A 23,111-nucleotide genomic window follows, 5' to 3' on the forward strand; every position below is an offset into this window, starting at 1 on the left:
ATATGCACAATTGTTTACCATTTGCTCCGGAGGCAGCCTGCAGATATCAGCCAAACTTCTTTCATTACACATACATCAAGGGTTGTGTTTAGTTAGATCTTCCTGCTCATTTTATTGCCTGTTGCAATGCATGCACGATGACCTCTGCACAGTTGAGAGCACTGCACCCAGACAAAGCATACCTTTCACAAATAATTAATCCTCTGTGGCCCAATTTTTTATCAAAATACAAGCCATCAAAATATTACAAATTGAATGTATGAGCAATATGACGAAGGCCAAGGGTGTCTTCAGTAGCAGCAGTCAACAAAAGAACAAATATCCATGATAATAAAGAGGCCCCTTGGTTATAAATGATAAAACAATTAATATAAAAAAATTAGTAGTAAAAAATAAATTCCCAACAGAACTAAAGCAAAGGCCTCTTTGTTGAAAGATGTCTTTCCTCCTTCAGCAAATGCTGCAAAGAAAACCTCACCTCATTCTATGGCTGCTGCATAGAGCTCAAAGAAGTTTCGTTTGGTGGATAAAAGCCTCTTTTCTTACCCGGCTACCCACATTACAAATCCTACATCTCAGCCTTCTTTTGAGCTTCCTGACATTGTGAGGAGTGGCTGGTATTATCATCAAAGCAACAAATCATCAAAGCCCCTCAAGGAGGGAGACTAGTCTTTGGTTTCCAATCAGAAGTCTAGTAAATCTGTGATTAATACTTCTTACATGCGATCTGGCAGAAAAAATGAGCTTGTTGTGTTGTGACAATTGTATGTCTTTTAAACTTTATACAAGTTAGTGGCTTTTAGGCAGTTTTATAACGATGGGTTGTAACTGAATGGTATGCTATATCCAAGGTTTCCTAGCCGGTTATGGCTGCCACTTGATACAGTTAGGGGCTTTTAGACAGTTTTATACCGATGGGTCATAGCTGAATGGTATACTATATCCAAGGTTTCCTAGCCGGGTATGGCTCACTTGTTATTGTTATATCACTATAGAAAATGGGATAGATCCTTTGACAGTATTATATATACATGGCTGTACACAGCCATAACAAACCCAGGAAAAAAAGATGCCCAATTGGCAAAATCAAACTCTGAACCTGTACTGGCAACTTAGGTGTGCATGAAATAATTTTTAAGGTGAGTTTCTTTCCCTGTTGAAGCTTAGTATTCATTTTATGCATGGTTAAGATGTTAACAATTTTTGAGATTCTGTGATGAAAGTAAATTTGTTGGGATGGTTCTGTGAAGACCTCAAAACCATGTGTGCCTTTTATGACCACTTGTTAAGGCTACAAAACTGTTTAAAAATTAGTGACTTTTTGATGCTTCCCCCTTTCGTTTCAAAAGGGATTTTGGTTTTATCTAGCTTCTCTGATCTAATCTATCTGCTGAGATTATTAGTTAGTGCTCCCTTGTAGGTATTAGACTATTATCTACCAGAGGCAGTTTAACCTCCTTATAAACAGAGCCAACAAGGGTACAACTGCAAACCATAGGTGCTTTTGAGAGAATATATCTTAACACTTGATTTTGATGCTTAAGAGCCTTCCTAACCAAAGTTAAATTCACTATTTTTTTGTGACTTTCCAAAGTTTTACTTTTACTAAACCTTTTAATCTATATCATTTTTGTGGTTGTGTGCCCATGTTCTGACATTTCTTCCTTTATCTGGTTTCTGTTGTTGACTTTGTCTCCATTGATCTGTATGTATTTTCTTAATTTTTTCCATGCACTTGTTTTCCTTCGAATTTGGTATTCACCTTAATATTTAGGAATTTTGGATTTTTCCACTCTGCTGCTTCTTTTGAGACTTGTCTAATACCAAACACTTTCCATAAGGCCAAGTGAAAGTTTTCAAGTATGCTAAAAATTGGAAATGAATTCCAGTGAAAAGAAATCTTTGTTGGGATGATTGGTTTTATTTTCATGGTAGAAAGGAGCCTGGCTGCAAATATTTACTGCTATTATAAACCCATGGTTGGAAGCTAGAAAATTTAGATTTGGAATAAAAATACAGGGGTTGAGACATGCTCCAAAAATCTAGTAAACATTTCCACCTTGATAATCTCTGATACTCTACCTAAACACCTAGCCTAATGTTCCTGAGACTCTCAGTTTGCATGGGCAGTTAATAATTTGCATCTCCTTTAATCTAAAGGTAATCTCCATGTACAGCTCACAAATGACACATCATATGGCAAAGGTTATGCAAACATCTGCAGATATTTCCTCTGAAAAATAATGCATTCAGAAGGAGACACTTATTAATTAGTTTGAACAATAAGCAGTATTCTAACGTATTCTAACGTTTGGACTCCAGATATATTTATCAAATTTTCAGCCAACACCTACGTTAGCAGAAATGAATTCTGAGGGTTTAGCTGGTATGTCTATCATTTCTAGTCAGATACAATAATAAATGGCTACAGAAGGAAGAAACCCAGAACCTCAACTTACAGAGGTAGAGCAATGCAAAATATATGCAACTTACAAGGAATGCATACAAAGGCTGTAAATGCAACCCAGGGCCAATATTACGTTCCATAGACAGTCATACCATGAATTGACAACCTAAATCTGGTACACAGACATCACTGACAGCCAACACAAATTTATTAAATTTTTGAGCAGTACCTGAACCTATAGTTGGCAAACTTGGACTCACAGACCCCAAATTTTTGCTAGGCAAAATAGTTGGCAACTTAAAAATTTGCCTAAATTTCTTTAGAAACACATTTCTTTCAAAAATTCAATGACAAGATGTATCCAATGAGTCCATAAATGAGTACAATAGTATTTTCTATTAAATTTGATTTATTTGAATACAAATGGAGTACAAAATCCTATTATCATGTGGAATCCTGATGGCTGATACAGTAGATAGCTGACAACTATTATGATTTTATGATGATTGCCTTTGAAATTCATCATCATAATTCATAAATTACATATGAGAAAATACAACATTTTACATCTTTCTCTTTCCTAACCTAGTGAAAACTTGGAGATGTTGAAGTTTTAATCCTTGGAGTTTACTGTGGCTCTTCGCTTGGCATAGAAGGCTGTGCTTGTGGATTTGGCTCAACTTCCATCATGTCATCTTTAGTAAACAATGGGGGCTGCTCATCTTGCCTTGTCCAATTATTATAAGGATCAATCTCATTCAAATCAATGAGCTCCTTTGATTAGTCCTCTACCCTTCTCATGCGAAGCTGAAAGTTGTATTGCACAAGTCATTAAAGCGTTTTTGAGCTATTGTGTTACTCTTTTGTGCGTGGATGGCCTCAAATAAGCTCCAATCGCACTCACAGTTGGATGCACTACAAGGTTGGCATAAAATGTGGAGGACTAATATTTGGAGATCTGGGATATTAGTACCCCTATCTATTCACCAAGAATCTACAAAATAAAATATTGAAGCGTTAGAAAGCAAAGTCAAAACATATTTTATCAAATTATCAATGGTTGTAAATTTGAAATTTGTAATTTGTAAGACTCCAAATTATCACTTGGTGTCTAAGTGGTTCTTCCTTAGATAGCTAGTTTTGAAGAAAAGAGCCTACTTGTTCTAGTCTTGTAATTGTGCAATTCCTGAATAATGAGGTCTTTCACCTCAACATGGGGTGTCATCAAGCAATTTCAAAAATTTATCTCACTATTTGAAGCTACCAAAAAATTGATAATGGTGCAGCTTTTTCCCTCCATCCACTCATCTGAAAGAATAGTGCAGCCATGTTTTTCGCCATTGCTGCTTCTATTTTTCCACTATTAGCTTTGCCCCTTAAGTTGCATCCATGAGCAACCTATAAGTATGAAGTGAAAGTGCAAAATTTTAATCAACATAAGTTACTATAAATTAATCAACATAAATTGCTAAAAGATAGCATAAATTTATCAAGCTCCCCCTTAAGTTTTTATGAGAAGGTGCCTTGTAGCCTTTTATCGCAACTGTCAACGTAGTTACCAAATTATCCCAGTAAGGTCTGCTCACCACATTGAAAAGTTGTTGCATTACCAAAATCGACACATGCTTTATCTGGTTGTGCTCAAGGTATGCTTTTGGTCACAAAAAAGCTATGTGGTGTGCATGGAGGTGCTCTACTTGAAATGGATGAAGAGGATGCCGATGTATTTTGAACGCATGGACCATGAAGGGAGCCCACTATACCTTCAAATGTTGTTTCTTCATTTGTTTTTGCTTAAGGACCATGACCACTAGCATTAACTATGGATGCTACTATAGTTGCCTTTGTTTTCTCTGTAATGTCCCCTTTTCCAATGCCCTAGGTTTTTACCTAAAATCATAAATTCCATTCAAATAAGAAATGTAAGATGGTTTGAGGTATAACTTTACCAATTAGATCTTGAATGAGACCTCAATCATGTTAGATATAAAATCAATCATTCCTACTAGGGTTAGGGACATTATCTTAATTGTTATTGTAAATTACATAATATACATGTGGGATTCCCTTAAGATTCTACCCAACAACCCATCGTCATTATGGAGCACCACTTGGGAGATCATGCAAGGCGCCTTGAGCCGTTCCATTCAGCCTAGGAGCATAAAATGATAACCATCATTCGGCCTCCCAGCCTGTTGTGACGTTTTCACACATCGCCCCATTGCAAATGGGGACCCATGTTTCTTTTGCTCATTTTGTTCGTTTTCGCTTTGCTTTTTTAGGGTTTGGTTAGTTTGTTAGTTGTCTGGATTTAGGGTCAAGCCTTAGGGTTTTAATTACCGTCTTTTCGGACCAAAATCCAGTCAGTTTTGGGAGCTTTTTGAATTTCCTTTTCTAGAATGCAAATTTTGAATGAAATGAATTCGCCAGAATGGTCTAATTTTCAATTGGAATGTTGATGCAGAGCTTAAATTTGTCTAAGTGTTGAAGATGAAATGTGAATTTTTGTCCAATTGAATATTTTTGACCAAATTTTGACTTTTTTGAATTTTGATCCTAGGCATTTCAAATGATTTGTTTTTGCCTTGTGAAGTGTTAAAATGTGAAAAATCTTGTTATTTTGGCCTGTAGGAGCAAAATCGCTCCTGTCCCTCAGTGAAGGACAGGAGCTCAATCTCAAATATCTCATCATCCCTGCAGAGTCCAGACAAATTTTACGTTTGAAATAATGGAGAACGGCGAGATCTTTCCATTGAATATAAATTGAAGATTTTCGGGACGTCCATAACAGTGCTAATTGCCTAAATCGCTCCTGTCCCTCAGTGAAGGACCGGAGCTACAAATCCAATTTTGCTTTGTCCTTGCAAGATTTTAACGTCTTGACGATGTGAGAAGGTCCAAAGAGGTACATTTTATCAAATGAATATAACTTGAAGTGCTGTCGGGGAGATCACATGGATAACCAAGTCCGGCTTGAGTGAGGTCCTGATCCTGAAATTTGGCTAAGTCTGGAATGTCCTGATCCTGAAATTTGACTAAGTCTGGAAACTGAAAAACCTCCAAAAACTAGATTTTGCAATATAACTCCTGGAGGTCTGAAACCACTCTCAAACATCCTGAAAGTATACATGGAATATAACTTAAAGTATAAGAAAGAAGAAACATAGAAGGAAATGTCACTTATACTTAAATGTTATATTCCATTAAAATTGACCTGATCGAGAGTGCGAAAAGTCAAATTTCGCTCGTGTCCTTCTCCAAGGGTCCAGAACGAAATGCGCTCGTGTCCCTCACCAAGGGACCAGAGCGAAAATGCTTAGTTAGGCCATTCCTGACCTTGTTTGGACGAATCGAGACATCAAAGGCATGGTGAAGGACGAAATGAGCATGGTAGAACATCCAGACTTGATCAAAAAACAATGAAATGATGAAGTTTTGCCTAGAGGGTCAAATTCGCTCCTGTCCCTCACTGAAGGACCAGAGCGAAGTTCTTCATAAGGTACGATCTGGGCAAAGATCAAGCAAACTTTTATGTTCGAAGGCAAGAAAGGAGGTCAATCGAACCCGTTGAAGACAAATTAAAGATTATCAAACGTCAACAAAGGACCAAAATGCTTAAGTTCGCTCCTGTCCCTCAGGAAGGGACCAGAGCGATTTTTGTTGTAGATGATTTTCTCGCCAAATTTCAACCGATCTCAAGGCATGAATGAATGAAAGGAGGCATTGCGAATCCGTTGAATATAATTTTCGAAGGTGATGAAGTGAAATGAGGCCCATAAGAGCAAAATCGCTCCTGTCCCTCTCCAAGGGACCAGGGCGATGAGGTACGTATCTTCTCACTTTTTCATTTTGGCGCTTAAAACACATTTTTAAAATTTATTTAAATGCTAGAAAAAAAAATCGATGTTTAATTAAAAGCATTTAAATAGCGCATGGTATGTATTTATTAATTATTTTTTGCCTTTGTAAAAATCGAAATTTATTAATTAAAAATAAAGGCATTTAATAATTAATTATTAATTTAATAAAAATCAAAAGGGAGCGCTTGGGTTTATTTTGTCAAGGTCGGCCTTTATTATTTAATTAAAAATCGTTTAAAATTGCTTTATTTCACAAAAGTCGGCCTTAGGGTGAATGATGAGAGGCGCTTATATAAGGGAGGTGAAAGATTTTTATTTTCACATTATCATTTTTATCATCTCAAGTGCGATTTAAGGAAGACAAAGGGAGAAGTGCAAAGTTGTGTTCAAGGAGGTGCGAATTTATATCCAAAGGAAGGCGTTAGTACTATCCAAGGAAGTGCGAACTTGTCCAAGGCATTGGAGATCACGTCAAGAACATATCAAAGATGGCGAAATTGCTAACTTGAAGAGGAGATCACGTCCAAGACTTGAAGGGTGGCGAAGTTGATAAGAGGAACGTTCTTTTGAAGATCACATCAAGACTTTCGAATTTTGATTTTTGCTTAGGCAATTTCCTCATTTTGCATTCTAGAGTTAGCTCTCTCCTGAGGTATGGCGATATTGGTGTTATTGTCTTGATTTTGAATTGTTCATCGTCATTTCCTTAATTTTGAATTTTGGAATTTTGTTTTGCCTTAGCTCAGTTGTTTTTAGGAAATGATTAATAAAGGACTTATCATTAAGTTTCCTAAAAATTGCTCTCTAATTTATGTTATGTATTGCTAAATCATGTTACTAATTTTGAAATGTTGTGTAGGCGTCAAATGGAGGTCTCTTCAAGGAAAATCAAGCCGGATCAAGGACGGTCTTCGCCAGGACGGTCTTCGCCAGGACGATCAAGCCAAGACAAGGGCGACCTCTTCCAATCCAGCATTCCAAGGCGAGGTACATCATCTTCCTGCACATCAAGGACGCAAGGAGTTAGAACAAGGGCTCGTTGAAGAAGCAAAATAGATCCAGAGGAGTTAATTAAAGCAAGTTTCTCAACAATATCAAGATGAATATCCACCAAGTTCCAAGTGTCAAATGAGGTGGCGTCCTAGTCATCATTTCTCCAATCAGTGAAGTCCATCTCAGCATGTCCAGATTCAATGTACTTAACTCATGGAAGGTGGCACAAACTCCGATGTACCTACCCCGGCTATCCATTGGTCGATTTTTCTAGAAGGGACATGTGTCCAAGCAATACAATTTTATCATTGGTCAAGCATTAAATGTTATGTAATGGTTGTAACAAACCCTAATTAGGGTTTTCATTGTAAAATCTTGGCCATTGATCTTGAATTGATCTAAGCCATCAAATTGTATTGTGGGCACTATATAAGCCCAGGCATTTCATTTTGTAAAAAGATAATTTTAGATGATTAGAGAGAGTTGTAAATAAGTTGAAAGTAGTTAGAGAGTAGAATAGGAGGACAAGGCAAGAAATTGTTGCCATTGATTGTAAACAAACTCCATTTTCATTGAAGTAATGGTGAAATATGTCGTTTTCTTGCAATTTGCATGGTTTCTTGTTGAAGTCTTCAATCTTAGATGGTAGATAATTAGATGAATGGAGGAAATGTGATTGATTGATGGTGGAATTCGTACATCCATACTACTAGCAGTTTGTTGATTGCAGACTTGCCTTGCGTAGTCAACTGGAATCATTCAGCCTAAGCTCAATTTCAATTTGTTGCCTCTTCATTGATATGCATCAACTTGGATGGTATCTATGCCTGCGGTGATGATTTGAACATCATAAAGCTCCCCTAGAAGATCGCACTAGCCTTGTGTAGATGTTCCATTGATGTCAAAACAAGATCTAGTTAGAGTTTCATCAAAAATCAAATCATTGCTCCTACATTCTTAGTATTAGGATTAGATCCTCTCTTCGCCCTTATCCTTTTTCCATTTTTTTTTAAATCCAAGTTAGTAAGAGCCTGTGTCCAGCAAAGCAGATCGGAAGTTCAATGTAAGTCCCCTTGTGATTCCAGCAAATCACATCATACCACTGGAGCTTGTCCACACGTGGAGACCCCACTAAAAGAACCTTGGAGTCTACCTAACTGATCCTTTACGCGAATCTTCAGCAGTTAGAGACTATTTTCTCAAGAGAGGATAAGATACCCTTAGGTATTTTATTCTGTGTATGATGGTGTACAAAATACACGTCAACACAGCCCCACTCGGGGTGTCTATAGGAATGGCTTCCTAGCTACTTGCCTTCCTCAAATGCATTATCTCCCCTCCATAATGGAATGGCAGATTGGATACGAGATTTAAAGGGATCTTCATATATATATATATATATATATCAGTAAGATCATGGTCTGTGCATTATGCATCAGATCCAAACACTCATATAATGCACATTGTATGCTGAATGTTATTCATTTATTCAGATTTCTATTTGATCCCTTTCAATGCTTATATAAATCTGATCTGCTGGTTATACTCAGATATATATTAGTGTATGTCAAATATACTTCACATATCGCTCTCTTTCAAATCTGTATGCATGGCCTCATGGACATGCTGGTATATCTCTTATTTATTTTCCTTCATTTCATTATTCTTTTCTATTCCACACACCCTTATCACATCTACTTCACATCAATCTCCACATTTCATTGATCCTCCTTCTCCTTTATATCTTCCAATGCAAGGAAAAGGTCACCCCTCTTCATCATGTATGCCTTTTGGCTAGAGTCACCACCTTTCACAATTAGCACCTTTTTGAAAGAGTACAACCCTTCATAATTTCTGCCCTTTTGAAAGAGTCACTTCCTTATTTACTTCCCATTCTTTTCTTCTTCCCTTAATCCTTCCTTGATTTGCAGGCTCCCTTCTTGCTTCCTTTCTCCACACCCCCCCATTCAATTCCAATGGAGTTCTCTTCTCCCTTTTATCTCACATTTGTTTTTGCTAAGACCATGACCACTAGCATTGGCTATGGTAGTTACTATGGTTGCCTTTGTTTTCTCTCTGTAAATTTTTTCTTTTGGCAATGCAAGATGTGCATTCATCTCGCAATGATCTCTTCAATTCAAATGGAGTTCTCTTCTCCCTTTTATCTCACATTTGAGAGAGTCAACTTTTCATTTCATGCCTTTTGACCATTCATTAAACTTAACTAAATTTTAATAATTTTAATTTTATTTATTATATTTTATTTTTATTTTTATTTTTATAATTTTATTCTGTTATATTTTAATTTTATTATTAGCATTTATTTTTAAATCCTATTTCAAAATGGGGACATTACATTCTCTCTTTGTAATTGTTTTCTTTTAGCAATGAATAGTGTGCATTCATCTCACTTTTGATGTCTTTAGTGGTGTTGTTATAGGACTTGGCATTACGATAAGTAATGCCTACAAGATGGTATTTGAAGTGTTGCTTTCAAATGTTGTTTCTTCATTTGTTTTTGCTAAGACCATGAACGCTAGCATTAGCTATGGTAGTTACTATGGTTGCCTTTGTTTTCTCTCTCTGTAAATTTTTTCTTTTTGGCAATGCAAGATGTGCATTCATCATGATGAGTAATACCTACAAGATGGTATTTGAGGTGATTTATGCCTCCATTATATAGCTTTTAACATCTAATGCAAATAACTATCCAAGGTGTAGGTCCCTGCACATCATATCTCCAAGTAGGGTCTTGTAGTGCCCCCTATTGGAACACTACCCATTTCCCAATAGTTAATACATCTTTTAACATCATTATGTCTTAAATTAGGTTATTGAGATTAGAAGTATATATAATGCAATAAATAACTAATTAAATTTAGGGGTCGCCTTCACTTCTTCCCTAACCCTATGGTAGATGGTGGAATTACTGTGCTAGGGCGCTTGGAAATAGTCTACGAGCGGGCTCCCTCAAGGTTACTTAGGAACATATGTTGATGCCCATCTCGGGACTCTCCCCAAGGCCTCAGAAATATATGCCCTTAACCATCTTGGGATTTACCCATCTAGTGACCGAATTACTCTGCCTCCCCCTACACAAACTCCCTATCCCTATATATATAATAGTCTTTCATGTACTATGAATTTATATGAAATTAAGCATGGTTGTCATACATATTGCTGTCTATATTAATATTACTACTAAATTCTGCATAAGAACATTATCAGGCTTCATATATCAAGCATACATATTCAGCACATCCCCATGCACATATTTGCCATTTTATCTGAACAGTTAACCTACAAGTACAAAGTGAAAATACAACATTTTAATTTTAAAATACAAACAAATTAGCTTAAATCAATATAAGTTTAGCCTAGAATTTATATAGATCAACTTAATTTCATCTAGAAATCCTTCCAAGTAGCTCAAATTTGCTCTTCAACTGCTTGTGAGGATTAGTGAGGGCGTTGATGAATTTATAAGAAAAAAGAAAATGTGTATTTGATATGTTTTTGGCATGTCTTAGGTGCGCCCTGTGAGTTTTTCTCAAAGACTCTTCCAGAAACTCGGCAACTTTTGCCTGCAAGTTAGCCGGGGAGTAACTTGCTAGAGATAAAATTTGGCTAGGACTTGCCGAGTGTGCCAACCATGCCTAAATCAGAAAAAACCTCAGAAAATGGCATCCAGAATCAACTCAGCAACAAAAGAATTTTCTCAAATTTGGACAGAGTCATATTAGATTGATCAAGTAGTCTTAAATGAGTGAACAACAATAAAATAGAAGGGAATCCGCTGATTTATCAACCCAGCAACAAAAGACTGTAAAATTTGGACTCAGTCATATGTGACTGATCAAATAGTTTAATGTAAATGAACAACGATAAAATACAATGGGAATATACTGATTTATCAATCCAGCAACAAAAGAATGCTCTCAAACTTGGATGCAGTCATCAAGCAGAAAAGAAACAAACATAAATAACAGAATGGCAGTAACATATGAAAAAACCAACTGATATGGTGTTTAGGGTCAGTTCAAGTGCCTGGTAAAATTGCTGCAGCATCCTCCTTCCTCAGCTCGAGCTGTTCTTAAAAAATAAAACTTAGTTCACTCCTCATGCCTCCCTTCCTTTGCGCAGATAATGAAAATCTGCCCAAAAACTTCCATCAATTCGAATTAAATCCTCCTCATGACCTTCTGTCACATCTAATAAAATAAGCATCTTTTCTCTAGGCTGTATGCCCTCTTTCAAGGCATATAAGGGCAAATTTATTGCAGGGGTGTAGGTTATTCCATGGGTGGTATGCTGCTGCTTGACCGAGCCTTTAATGTTGGCCACTTATCTTTCATTTCAGCCCATAACACGGTTGAAACTTGCACCCATGCTTATCTTTTCCCATTTGACTTAACCTTATTCATATATGGCCGGTGAATCACAATTAATCGATGGTGATATGATATTTACTCTTTTTTTGTGCTTATGTTTATACATGTAAATATATTCTATTCTATTATTTATTTAATATTAAATATTGCTGATGACCAATTGAGGACATCTAAAATTAGTTCACTATTGTCCCCATGATATAAGTATATTCTTAAACAAGGGTGCACTAGAGTAAAACATGCAAACACATTTTCTAGTGTCGAGCATATGCATTTAGGCAAGAGAGTCAATCACTCAATAAATGAAACCATACTAAGTACTATAATTGCATGCCAGGTGCTTGCTTTGGACAAACGTCTGGTTAAGGCATGACATACATACGAATGGTTTTGGCACTGAATTGGCATCAGGACCTTTCCCTCTCGTTGAAACTGTATAATCCGCATCACCTTGCACCCTGACACCTGTAAAACAAAGAATGTTCCTCACACGATTCACAAGATAGTGATTAGTGCAAGTTAGTTAGAAACATATTCAAGTTTATTTAATTTAATAAGCAACATAAACTAAATAATAAAATATCCAGATTTGTTAATGATAATCTTTAATTGTTCGCACACACATCGCACTTTCATACACACACCAAGTCTATTAGAACACCACAGTGACAAGTTCATGTCACCTAGTCCAAAAATGGGGTTACGTTTAAACTTTAATGTCCCTTTTTGGGACATTCCTGATTTTTGCCTTCAAACAATAATCTTTACTCAAAACGATAATAGCTTTGTCAAAGATTAAGAATTTATTATAATATTTAGATAAAAATGTCATAGCATAATTCTCAAAATCAATAATATCTTGAATTCTTTGGAAGTACTTTACAAATCTGCTAAATTAGAGGTTTTAATCTCTATCTCAACAGTAGCAATATCAAGGGTTTTCATCCTTAACTTGCCAAGATTATTTAAGGGTTTTTGTTCTCGACCAAGATTGGAGTTTTTGTCCAAACTTGATAAGAGAAATAAGGGTTTTTGTTCTTAAATCTTTCATGACTTGGAAGGGTTTTTGTCCTCCATATTTGCAAGACACTTCCTCAAATTCAATACTGATTGCTTGATGTATTTGTCAGATATATTGCTGATTGCTTAATTTCTTTTTGCTGATTGATATTTCTGGATGGATTGGTAAGTGGATGCTTGAATGAATGATCTATTTCCCAAGAAACGATCTCACCTTTATATCTTATTCTTGAGGGAGTTAATCTTTCATGATTTCTGCCCTTTGAAAGAGTCACAACTATTCATCCTTAGTCGCTGTCTTGAACCTTTTAATTTCTTTTAATTTTAATTAAATGTCTTTATTAATCACTTCTCATGATACTCTCTCTCACTTTAATTTTATTTAAATGCTTTTATTATTTTATTAATCACTGGGAATCTTGACACAATCATATTTACATTGCCCATGTCATAATTTAAGAGCTGCGATCTCTATAAGTGCTGGGATCTAACTTGGCAGGGGCAGACATTATGGGGGCCTTAGAAGTCGTTTTTCACTGTGATGTGAGAATAGCCTGGAGCATTGATTGATCAGCCAAGACTTGGAGCATATCGTGGGAAATCTCACAAAATGGTTACTTACATGGCTTTACAATATTATTTGATGGATGATGCGAATGGTTGGAACCTTGATTGAGATGAGTCCATCTACATGAATTTCTTAACTAATTGTTTGATATAGGGAATCAGGGATCACCATTTCTGACAATATATGACATAATAAACATTATCATGAAATGTCATGCACATAATTCATTTGTGGTATTTGTGAAAAAGAGCTTTAAAGACATGCCAAACAAGAACAACTTGCCAAATGAAAAGTTAAGAAAGAGAAACTCTAAGTCCTTTGAACTGCAATGATGTCATGGCTATTAATATAAATTTTTTCTTTCATATACCTCGTACTCATATAGTTTTAATGTATACATTCATTGGATGAATATGATTTGCCTCATTACTTGTCAAAGGAATTTTTTACCTGATATAAACTCAAAAATTTTGAATGTCAAACTAACATATTAAATGCCATGGCCCTGGATGCTACTAGCTTAGGTCATCTATTTAAAAGATGCTGACAGATCCACTCTAGGCATTTTGAGACTGATATTTTTCCATCTTTTAGATAGATACCTATTCTAGTTTTATGTGTGTGGCAAATGTCTGAACATGTGGCATTTAATATTTTGTTCTCATTTTATTGTCTAAAATTTAGTTTATAATATGTAAGGAACCTACAAGAGAATTAAACCCTGGGTGCATGACATAATATGTCAAACTTTTTTTCTTTGCATTATGGGTAGCTTTATGTTTGTATGATCTGTTTAATTATTACACTATAGTTCATGTATGTTACAATTTGATTCTAGAGTTAGAAATCTAATTTGACTCGTTTGTGTAATCAGGGATGCCTCACCGCATGCAATCCTTCAAGCGTTACGTGATGAGACAATGCATGATCCTCGGGATCGTATTGAAATTGCTCAGAGTCGAGCTTTCTACAGGCCTTCCCTCTTAGGGCAACCTCAGTAACATCAAATTAGTAGTGATCAGCATTACATGCAGGCAATGCAGTACTAAGAAAAATGTCTGCAATATATGTGATTCTTTCAGCTTCTCTTCACTTTGTGTATAAAGCATGCTTGTTTACACGTATGGAAGCTCCTTATGGCAGTACCACAGTGTGTTTGTGGAGGGGATTTTTGCAAGATTTCATTAAATTATATTATTTCACCATAGTCCAAGGTGTTGCTGATAGGTGGAAAAGGTTGGGAGTTTCACCCGGTTTATTTACAAGGGAGAGAAGTAATAATGCAGGTAGTTCTGCTATAGCCTTGCTAGGATGCTAAAAGATTGTAGTGCAAGATAGTCTGTCTATCTTTGTCAGTTGAACAATTGTATATGTATAAATATATTTCAATGTGGCGAAAGGCTTTCATATGTCAAAAAGTTTTGGAAGCATTGCTGGCATTGTGTAGTAGACAGAAGTGCTCAACTAACTTCTTAAAATTAGCACGAGTCTTTGGAATGTGTAATTTAATGATCATATTGATATTTAAATGATCACAGTACAAGTCTAAATATTCATGTTTCTTTCTCGAGTCTTCGACTATTTTTTATTGGCTACAGAATATACGTTTGCATTTGATCTCCTAATGCAATATTTACATGTACACAATAATAGCGCTTTTTCTTTTTGTTTTCTCTCTATCTGTTTGTGTACCGAACTTTTGTTTTAACCTTATAGAAAAAGTATAGTGCAGCAAAAACAATAATACAAACTGTGATATCTTTTCACATAGCAGAAGGGAGGTAAGGAATTTATATGGAACTCACGGATATGAAGTAGTCTTCAGATCATCTTCATGCTTAGGTTCTTCATTGTTGGCAACAGAGTCCATAAAGATCACAATTAAGGTTCATCTACCTACATTAAAATCATGATTACAAGAATATGAAGTGCTGTCTTCAGTTCATCTTCATACTAGCTAGGTTCTTCATTGCAGGCAATGTTAATGTAATAGCGTCGGTCGTCTCCTTCATGGCCGACATAGTTAACCAAATTGTCTAAGTGGCCTATCGGCCTTAGACAATTTAACTATATCGATTTGCCTTTATTTATTGATTATGTGTTAATCTCGCCATCCTTCTTAATAAAATCGGACGTGTTGATTAATATATAAATCGCCACTTATGAAAAGGTATGTTGCTAAAAAGAAAAAGCCGACCTTCTTGAGGAGTCGTGATGGTTGGAGGAACCTGTGTTCGGGTATATGTATGAGTTGCTTTTGTCTCTCAAAGGCATCGATAATATTCATCCACATTACACTTAGCATATCGCGTATTCCCTAGCAGATCGAGTTATCTTCTACTGCAGTCTGATTCATTCCTCCAACAGAGTGTACTCATATACAAGCAGATCGTATTAACTATCATTCTTCAGCAGTTGGAAATATATAAGAAGATCATGTTCATTGAAATCTAGCAGGTTAAAGAGCATTCATTCTACAGCAAGAAGAATCGGATCCAACTTACATTCAGCAGTTCGAGTTCATAACTGAATTCTACAGCTCAATTTTTTAATTGCCTTGCATGGTATATTGTTGTGTGCATAAAGCTTCAAGTAGTGAAGCCATTCTTTGTAAATCATATTTAGATCTGATTAAAATATAACTGAGAATTTTGTGGCTGGGTTTTTCACCTTCACAAGGAAGGTTTTCCCAAGGTAATATCTGTGCATTTGTGTGAATTATTGTGTTACCTAATCTGATCATAAAACTTAACAGGCAACAGAGTCCCTAAAGAACACAATTAAGGGTTCATCTACCTACATGAAAAGCAAAATTACAAGAACAGAAGATTGCAGAGTGATTTGAGGCCATGTTGAAAAGGCTCTAAGGAAGTAGAGTGATTTGAGGCCATGTTGAAAAGGCTCTAAGGAAGTACAATGTCAGGTGGAGAAACCATGGAGAAACCATGTTAAATATATTGTCAGTGGTGTTCAAGGCGTTAAAATACCTTTTGATGAAAAAGGTGAATTGTAGTCTCTCCATATTGGACAAATGTTCTTGCTAACCGTGCACCATAAAGCTCTATTATGATTTCTTTCTAATCGGTGCTTAGAAAATTGATTTTACCTGATTGGTTTTCACGACAAAGCTACTGTTGTTAAAGACATCTGTGAAAGTGAAACCAAACCCTCTTAACCCACTACTTGCAAATGCGAAAGGTATGAAATTTTTTGTTCTCTCCTCTACTGTAGCTTGCAGAGCAAAGGGACCCTGAGTTAGTGATGGTGTACTTATGCATTTGAAGCTCTATTGTTAATCTTTAAAGTTTAGTTCCCAGTTGTCAAACATTTTGCCAACATCTGAAAACTCCCGTATTTGAAATTTAGTTCCCAGCTGTCAAACTTTTTGGCAATATCTGAAATCTCTCGTATTTGTTGAGAATGTGAAGTCTAATGGTCATTTAACTATTCCTTTCTCCATCTCTTCATTTCTTTGCTGTCTTTTCATATTTGAAGAGTTAAACATTTGTATAAAAGAATGAGGGCAGATTATGTATGGGGTACCAGAGAAACAGTTAATAAAGGTATTGCCTTGTCGTGGATGTATAGCCTTTAATGATGAACCATGTAATTCGCTATGTTATGTGTTTATTTCTTATTGTCTTTATTTTAGTTTTGTTGTTTGATATTATTTTATTTGCTCTTTAAATTCAACAATTGATATTAGAGCCAAGAAGTTGTGAAGAAATTGAGCAAAGATGGAAGAAGCAGACAAATGGCACAAGAGGCTCGGTCACGTGAGCAAGCAAGGCCTTGAGATTTTGCACAAAATGAATCAACTTTTGGAGTTAAATTGGTGGATTTGGAGATGTGAGAGCACTATACATATGACAAATACAAGAGAATTAGTTTCTCTACTAAGGAACATGATAGGAAGACATAAGCATTGGAGCTAGTGCATTTGGTTACCTTTGGTCCTATGGAGGTAACTTCGATTGGCAGGTCCAATTAATTTTTTATTTTTCTAGATGATTGCACTAGAAAGGTTTGGGTTTATATGTTAAATAAGATGATTGGACTCTGCGACAAATTTAGGTTTTTCCAAAGCACTTGTTGAAAACCAAACCTACAACGAAATTAAGTGTTTACAAATAGAAAATGGTGGTGAATTTTGTTCCATAGGTTTGATCAGTTTTTGTGTAGAGAATGGTATTAAAATTGTTATGTTTTCTCCACAAGAAATCAATGCCGTAGAAAGTGTGAACAAGACAATTATGGAGAGAGCTGGTCATGTGCAGGTTTGGGAAAAGAATTTTGGGTTGAGGTTGTCAACACAATAGTATATATAATCAATCGGAGTCCATCTTCTCGGTTGTAGTATTTAATCAATCGGAATCCATCTTCTTGGTTGTAGTTTGATTTTTCGGAAGAAAACTGGCAAGGAAAGGAAATTTCTTACAATCATGTGGAGGTGTTTGGTTGTGAAGCTTTCATTCACATTCCACAGGACAAAAGAGCGAAGATCAAAGTGAAGTCAAAATGATGCATTTTCATTGGATGGAGATGGGAAATACAACTTCAAGTTGTGGGGTCGGATTCCCAAACAAGTTACTCCTAGCATAGATGTAATTTTCAATGAAAAGGTGTTCTCAAGTTATGCCTGCACAAGAATATGTGCCTTTGGGAGATATAAACCAAGAAGAGTGTATGAGACAAAGAGAACCGATGATGAAATTAATTGGTGATTATGTATTTAAAGACTGGAGTTTGGTTAAAGATCCACCTATTGCGTTTGAATCACCTTGATCTAAAGCTAAGGCTGTGGAAATTCTTGTCCAGGTGTTAGTGAACAGATTTGCTCTTTGTTTTTAAATGATTAATCTTAAACTCTGTTACCTTATTCTAAGAACAAATGATTCACTGAACAGTTGGGTAAGTGCTGTTTAAATCACTTCCCTCTGAATTTTTTTGCGTAGTTATAGCTCCCTATCTTGGTTTTTCATGAAATGTGTTTTATTTTTATTTATATCTGAATGAAAGCTTTTAACCAGAAAGCGTGTAAGGCCGCCTATTTCATTCTTGGATGAAAGGCTGCAACTTTTCTCATGTCTCATAAATAATGAAAGCTATTTCCTTAATTTTCAATGTATGTAACTACAGCAACTGAAACAAAGTTCAATATACTTCTTCCACCTAAACTAATAAAAGACGACCAGATTCAAGGAAAATAAATCCGCCCTCAATCATGAATCTTTTCTAGAGTAAACAACACATTCAAATGAAAGAACATCAGAGGAATAATGAAATACTGCAATGAAATGATCAATTACTGTTACTTGATCGGATGAACATATGCAAAGACATGTTATCTATTCGGATTCAAAATACACAGATCTTTCTTCTCCCCAAAAACAATATGATCAGATTTCATATATATATCCTTATGCAACAAAGGCACAAAAATACATCTGCCAATCTTTTTCCATAACAGATCTCAATCATCTGATTCTTCCTTTGATTAAGAACAAAAAATACCAAAACAAAAACTTCAGTTGAAGCTCACAAAATTAGTTACTAAAATCTAACCCTTCTACCATCTGTTTTACTTAATTTATAGTCTAAACGGGGGAGGTCTCCCTGAAAGCTCGACCACTCCCCGATAAAACAGTTACGAAACCAACAAAAAGTATTTTGGGACAAATGTCCCGAAGTTTCTACATAACCATGAGAAATGTTTTAAAAATAAAGAAAACTAGTCCTAAATTGATGCATTATGTCATATTCCATCATTGTCATCTTCTCCGTCTTCGCAGGTGTCATGAGCAGTTGTGAGTTCTTGAACCATGGATTGGCTCGAGACTTTCATTGCATTGAGTTTCGCCTTTGCCACCTCTTTATTCCACTTATGTTGCACCATCTTCTCTGAGTGTTTCGGCAGTTGATCATTCCCAATGAAAACCATAGATTCGATTCTAGCCACCTTGGTTATATCCTCTGGCGTGAAGCTACTCTTGACTCTGATCTTCTCCATGTTCAACCGGAAAGATTTGATTGCTTCCTGTGTGCTTGACCCGCAGATTCCTAACTCTCAGTCATGATAGGGATTAACCACTTTATTATCCTTGACTATACTACTTTGCAAATCCTGAAGTTCATAGACAGAGGTTCTTGCATCCGTAATCACCGATTGAAAGGTAAGCACTCGCCACATGATAGTTTTCTTTAGCACGAAAAGTTGACATCCATCGGCCACCAGCTTATTTGAATGTTCTGTCAGAAACCTGGTAGTCCCATATTCTTCGATTTTGGCAAACAGAGGCAAGACATTTTGCCATTTGTGCTCTTCTTTCTCCCACGGTACAAGCTGGTTTTGGATTTCAGAAATCAGGCTCTGTACTTCATCACACAATTTCCGGGAGTCGGTAATGTACTTTTCACCGTCTTTGATTATTTGTTCAATCCACTTCTCAACCGCTTCAGCGATGCTCTTAGCCCGTTGAACTTGGTTCATCAACTTCTTGTTTTCCGAAGAAGTTGGGTCGAAATTCTCAGTGGCATGGGATATTGGAATTGCTCCAAGGCAACCGATACTATCGATGAACTGAGCCAAAACACTTATGTGTCTTTTAAGTTCTCTTTTCTCCCGTCCATCCTTCTCTGAGTGAGTAAGCATTTTCTTTGCTGACACTTGAAAAAAATGGTTATTTGTATCTCTGCTCATCTTTCCCAACTCTACTTTTGTGATCTCAAAATCATTGGGACCAGCCTCTCTGTTTTCATCTTTCTGCTTGTATGAGGCAATTTCGGCCATCCATTTTCCAGTTTCTTCGTCATTGTTTATGTGGGCGGTGGTCTTGAACCTTTTCGGCTTTGGATTCTTCTCTGAGTACTTAGCAACCATTTCCTGAATCGGAATGGTCACAGGAAGAAAGCTCCTTTTCTTGTTCACTGAGGTTGTTAACCATTTAGGGGTCGCAGCGGAATGAGTAGCTCCTTCAATCATCTTTGGCGGTGGCGTCATAGCCATAGTCACTGCTTGGGAGTCTAGAGCACAAGCAACTTCACCATCCAAATCTTCAATTTCAAAAATCTGAGCCTCAAGCACGACATCTTTTACTCCCATATCCTTGACCTGGTCCATCTTCCTTTGGGCGACACTACGTGATCGAGTATGCCGAGGGGTACTGAAATCTAGAGTTGGACTAGACCTGCGTCTAGGCTAAGACGACTTGGTATCCTTACCTGCACGAACATGAGCACTGTTAGAAGGACGTTTTGGTGAAGATAGAGGATCCTTATTATTTCTTGTAGAAAGGGACTTGGCACCTGACTTTATTGCTCTCTTTTTAGCCACCCATGCCATGGTTCTTTCTAGAACTCGTTCGGTCCTCAATTGTATGTCATAATTTTCCTCCTTATCCCAATTAATTGGGAGCATTTTAGTCTCTGCATGGGCTAAATATCCTGGTTCAAACAATTCAAGATAATCCTCTTCAAGCCCTTTAATGTCTAACTTTATTTGCAAAGAGACAACCTGTTCTAGCACCAATCTCATGTTTTCCCTTTTGAAAACTTCAAGTTCATCTGTACAGTCTTCCCAGAAATCTTCTAACTGTGGCATGGGAAGATAAGGCATTAAGCCAAGGCTTCGAGAAAATCCCTTATTGTCAAACCCTTTCCTTTCAAAATACAGAGAGAAATTAAAATTCCTAAGGTCTGCTCCTATACTTAGTGCATCAGACATTGAATTACAAGACAACACTCCCAATTGTATTGGAAAATGACCTTCCCACTTGTCCTTAGGTTGTGCCTTTTTGATCACAGAGGTCAGTTGCCTGCATACTTCTGCTAGAACAAAACAATCAGAACAGAAATGGGGGAGCTTGAAGGGTTCCTCTTCAAAGCCTCCTACCCGTATATAGTAAAAGCGTGGGAACTGGATGTAAAAACTACCGAACTTCTTAATCAAGGTCTGTGCATCATCTGAAATCCGTTTAGCCTTTGTACTCTTCAGTTCATGACACATATCACCCAGGAATGCATTGTGTATCCTTCTGAAATCTTGTAGGGTGTTGTCTTTTTGTAGCATAGGATAGAACTCATACACGGGAACATCTTCCTCAGTGAGTTGCTTTGGTACACCCGTTAACTCCTTAACACAAGCTAGACAATACAAGAGATATGAGGACATAAAGAAGTTTTGTTGAAACTACTTGGCTAGACTCAACTGCTCTCTCATTGAATCAGCAATTAACTCTGCCCAATCCAAATATTGTTTTCCTTCCAGAACTAATTGCACATAACAATAAATTCAATCATCAAAACTATAAGCTTTGGCAGAACCTCTGGCTCGATGCAACAGAAGCATCACATCATGGATATGTGGCAACATGTGGTTTTTGTTAGGATTTTTGGGTAACCTAGAACCACAACAGAAGCATCACATCATGGATATGTGGCAACATGTGGTTTTTGTTAGGATTTTTGGGTAACCTAGAACCACCTCTCTGAGGGACCTTCAACCAGAATTTCGCCACATTATTTCGGTGTCCAACTCTGTCTGCATTGAACTCACTGATTGACTGGGCAGGAGAGAAATTAGAAAACTAGCAATCCGGTATCTTGAAAACTGAAGCAATCACTTCACGGTTAATGGCAAGAAGGGTTTCGCCATTATCTCTTTTAATAGTTTCAGATACTAGGTCATATCTAGCAATACACTCCCGAACCAACTCTGGACAAGGAATTGCTGGAGGAAAGGCTGCTGCTTCTAAAAGTCCACTACTCAAAATCTCTATACAAAAAGACTTATCAATACCCTTGAACACCCTTTCTTTCAAATCTTCAAGGTTCTCTCCTTTCAGGTCAGTATCACTAACTATGGCCTCTGTAGATGCCAAGCTAAAGACGTTTCCAAACAAATGCAGAGTGGACTTCATAACTTCAAAACAAGAAACCTAAATTTGATTGCAGTGAAACCTTCTGTATGAGAGAAAATGCAAGGGAAAAACACTGGAGAAAATAAGGAAAGACTCACCTTCACAGTTGTATAATCGGACGACGGTTAGCAGCAAGAAAGACTCCTATCCAGGGATAACATAAACAAAAGTCCAGCAGCAAGTAACAAATGCAGAACACAAATGATTTTCATACCTTATTGAGAAAGGTAATGATACAGATACATTAAATGCAATAATTTCACAATTTCAGTCTGGATGCGGCAAGTTGGTAGATTAGACCTTCGCACGCATGCATTGAATGCATGGCGGCGTGCTTTAAGAAACTGCCAGTTCCCGAAATGTTCACTTACTTCGAAAAAGCCAAAGAATGACATCACTTTAAGATATGGTTCTGCCTCTCCGTATTTAGCAATGAATGCACTTCCCAAAACATTAGAAACCACGGGACCCACCAACATTGAACCCAGATGAACATCTTGAACCGACTTCTTGAGGGTTCAAGTAGTTCAAGATGTACGCTATGTCAAACTGTTGACCACTTGATGTGTCGAACACATTGAACATATTTGAACCCTTTGAACTCAGTTCAATAAGTTCAACACAAATGTTATATCACCGAACAGGAAAAACTTTTTGGAAGAGCCATTGCAAAACACTTAGAGAAAATGTTAGTATGAAAAACTTTTTCTGAACACCTTGGAACCTATTGAACCTAAATGAACCTGTTGAACCCAGTTCAGAACGGTTCGACGTGTTCAAGGAGTTCAATCAATTGTCTGAACTTGACTTTAAATGACTAGAAAAAGGATTTGAGGACGCATTAAAGACTTGAACCAAGGTAATATGGCATGAATTAGGACTCCAACATAAAGAGGAAAAGATGACCCACTCTTGCCATGAGGAATAAATGATGCGGTAACACAAGGAAAGCTA

General features: G+C 36.7%; 1 protein-coding gene across 2 annotated transcripts in view; it reads left to right on the plus strand.

Moving 5' to 3' along the window:
* LOC131047627 (glycerol-3-phosphate dehydrogenase [NAD(+)] GPDHC1, cytosolic) overlaps positions 1-14,809 on the plus strand; it is a 31,005-nt gene extending 16,196 nt beyond the window's left edge. For both annotated transcript variants that reach the window (XM_057981405.1, XM_057981406.2), the window contains exon 6: positions 14,114-14,809. In XM_057981405.1, the coding sequence (XP_057837388.1) occupies positions 14,114-14,240 (127 nt within the window). In that variant the 3' untranslated portion in view covers positions 14,241-14,809. The remainder of the gene's footprint in view (positions 1-14,113) is intronic.
* The last annotated feature ends 8,302 nt before the right edge of the window (positions 14,810-23,111 follow it).

This window comes from Cryptomeria japonica, chromosome 10 (genome assembly GCF_030272615.1).
Source record: "Cryptomeria japonica chromosome 10, Sugi_1.0, whole genome shotgun sequence".
In the NCBI taxonomy this organism is placed as follows: Eukaryota; Viridiplantae; Streptophyta; class Pinopsida; order Cupressales; family Cupressaceae; genus Cryptomeria; species Cryptomeria japonica.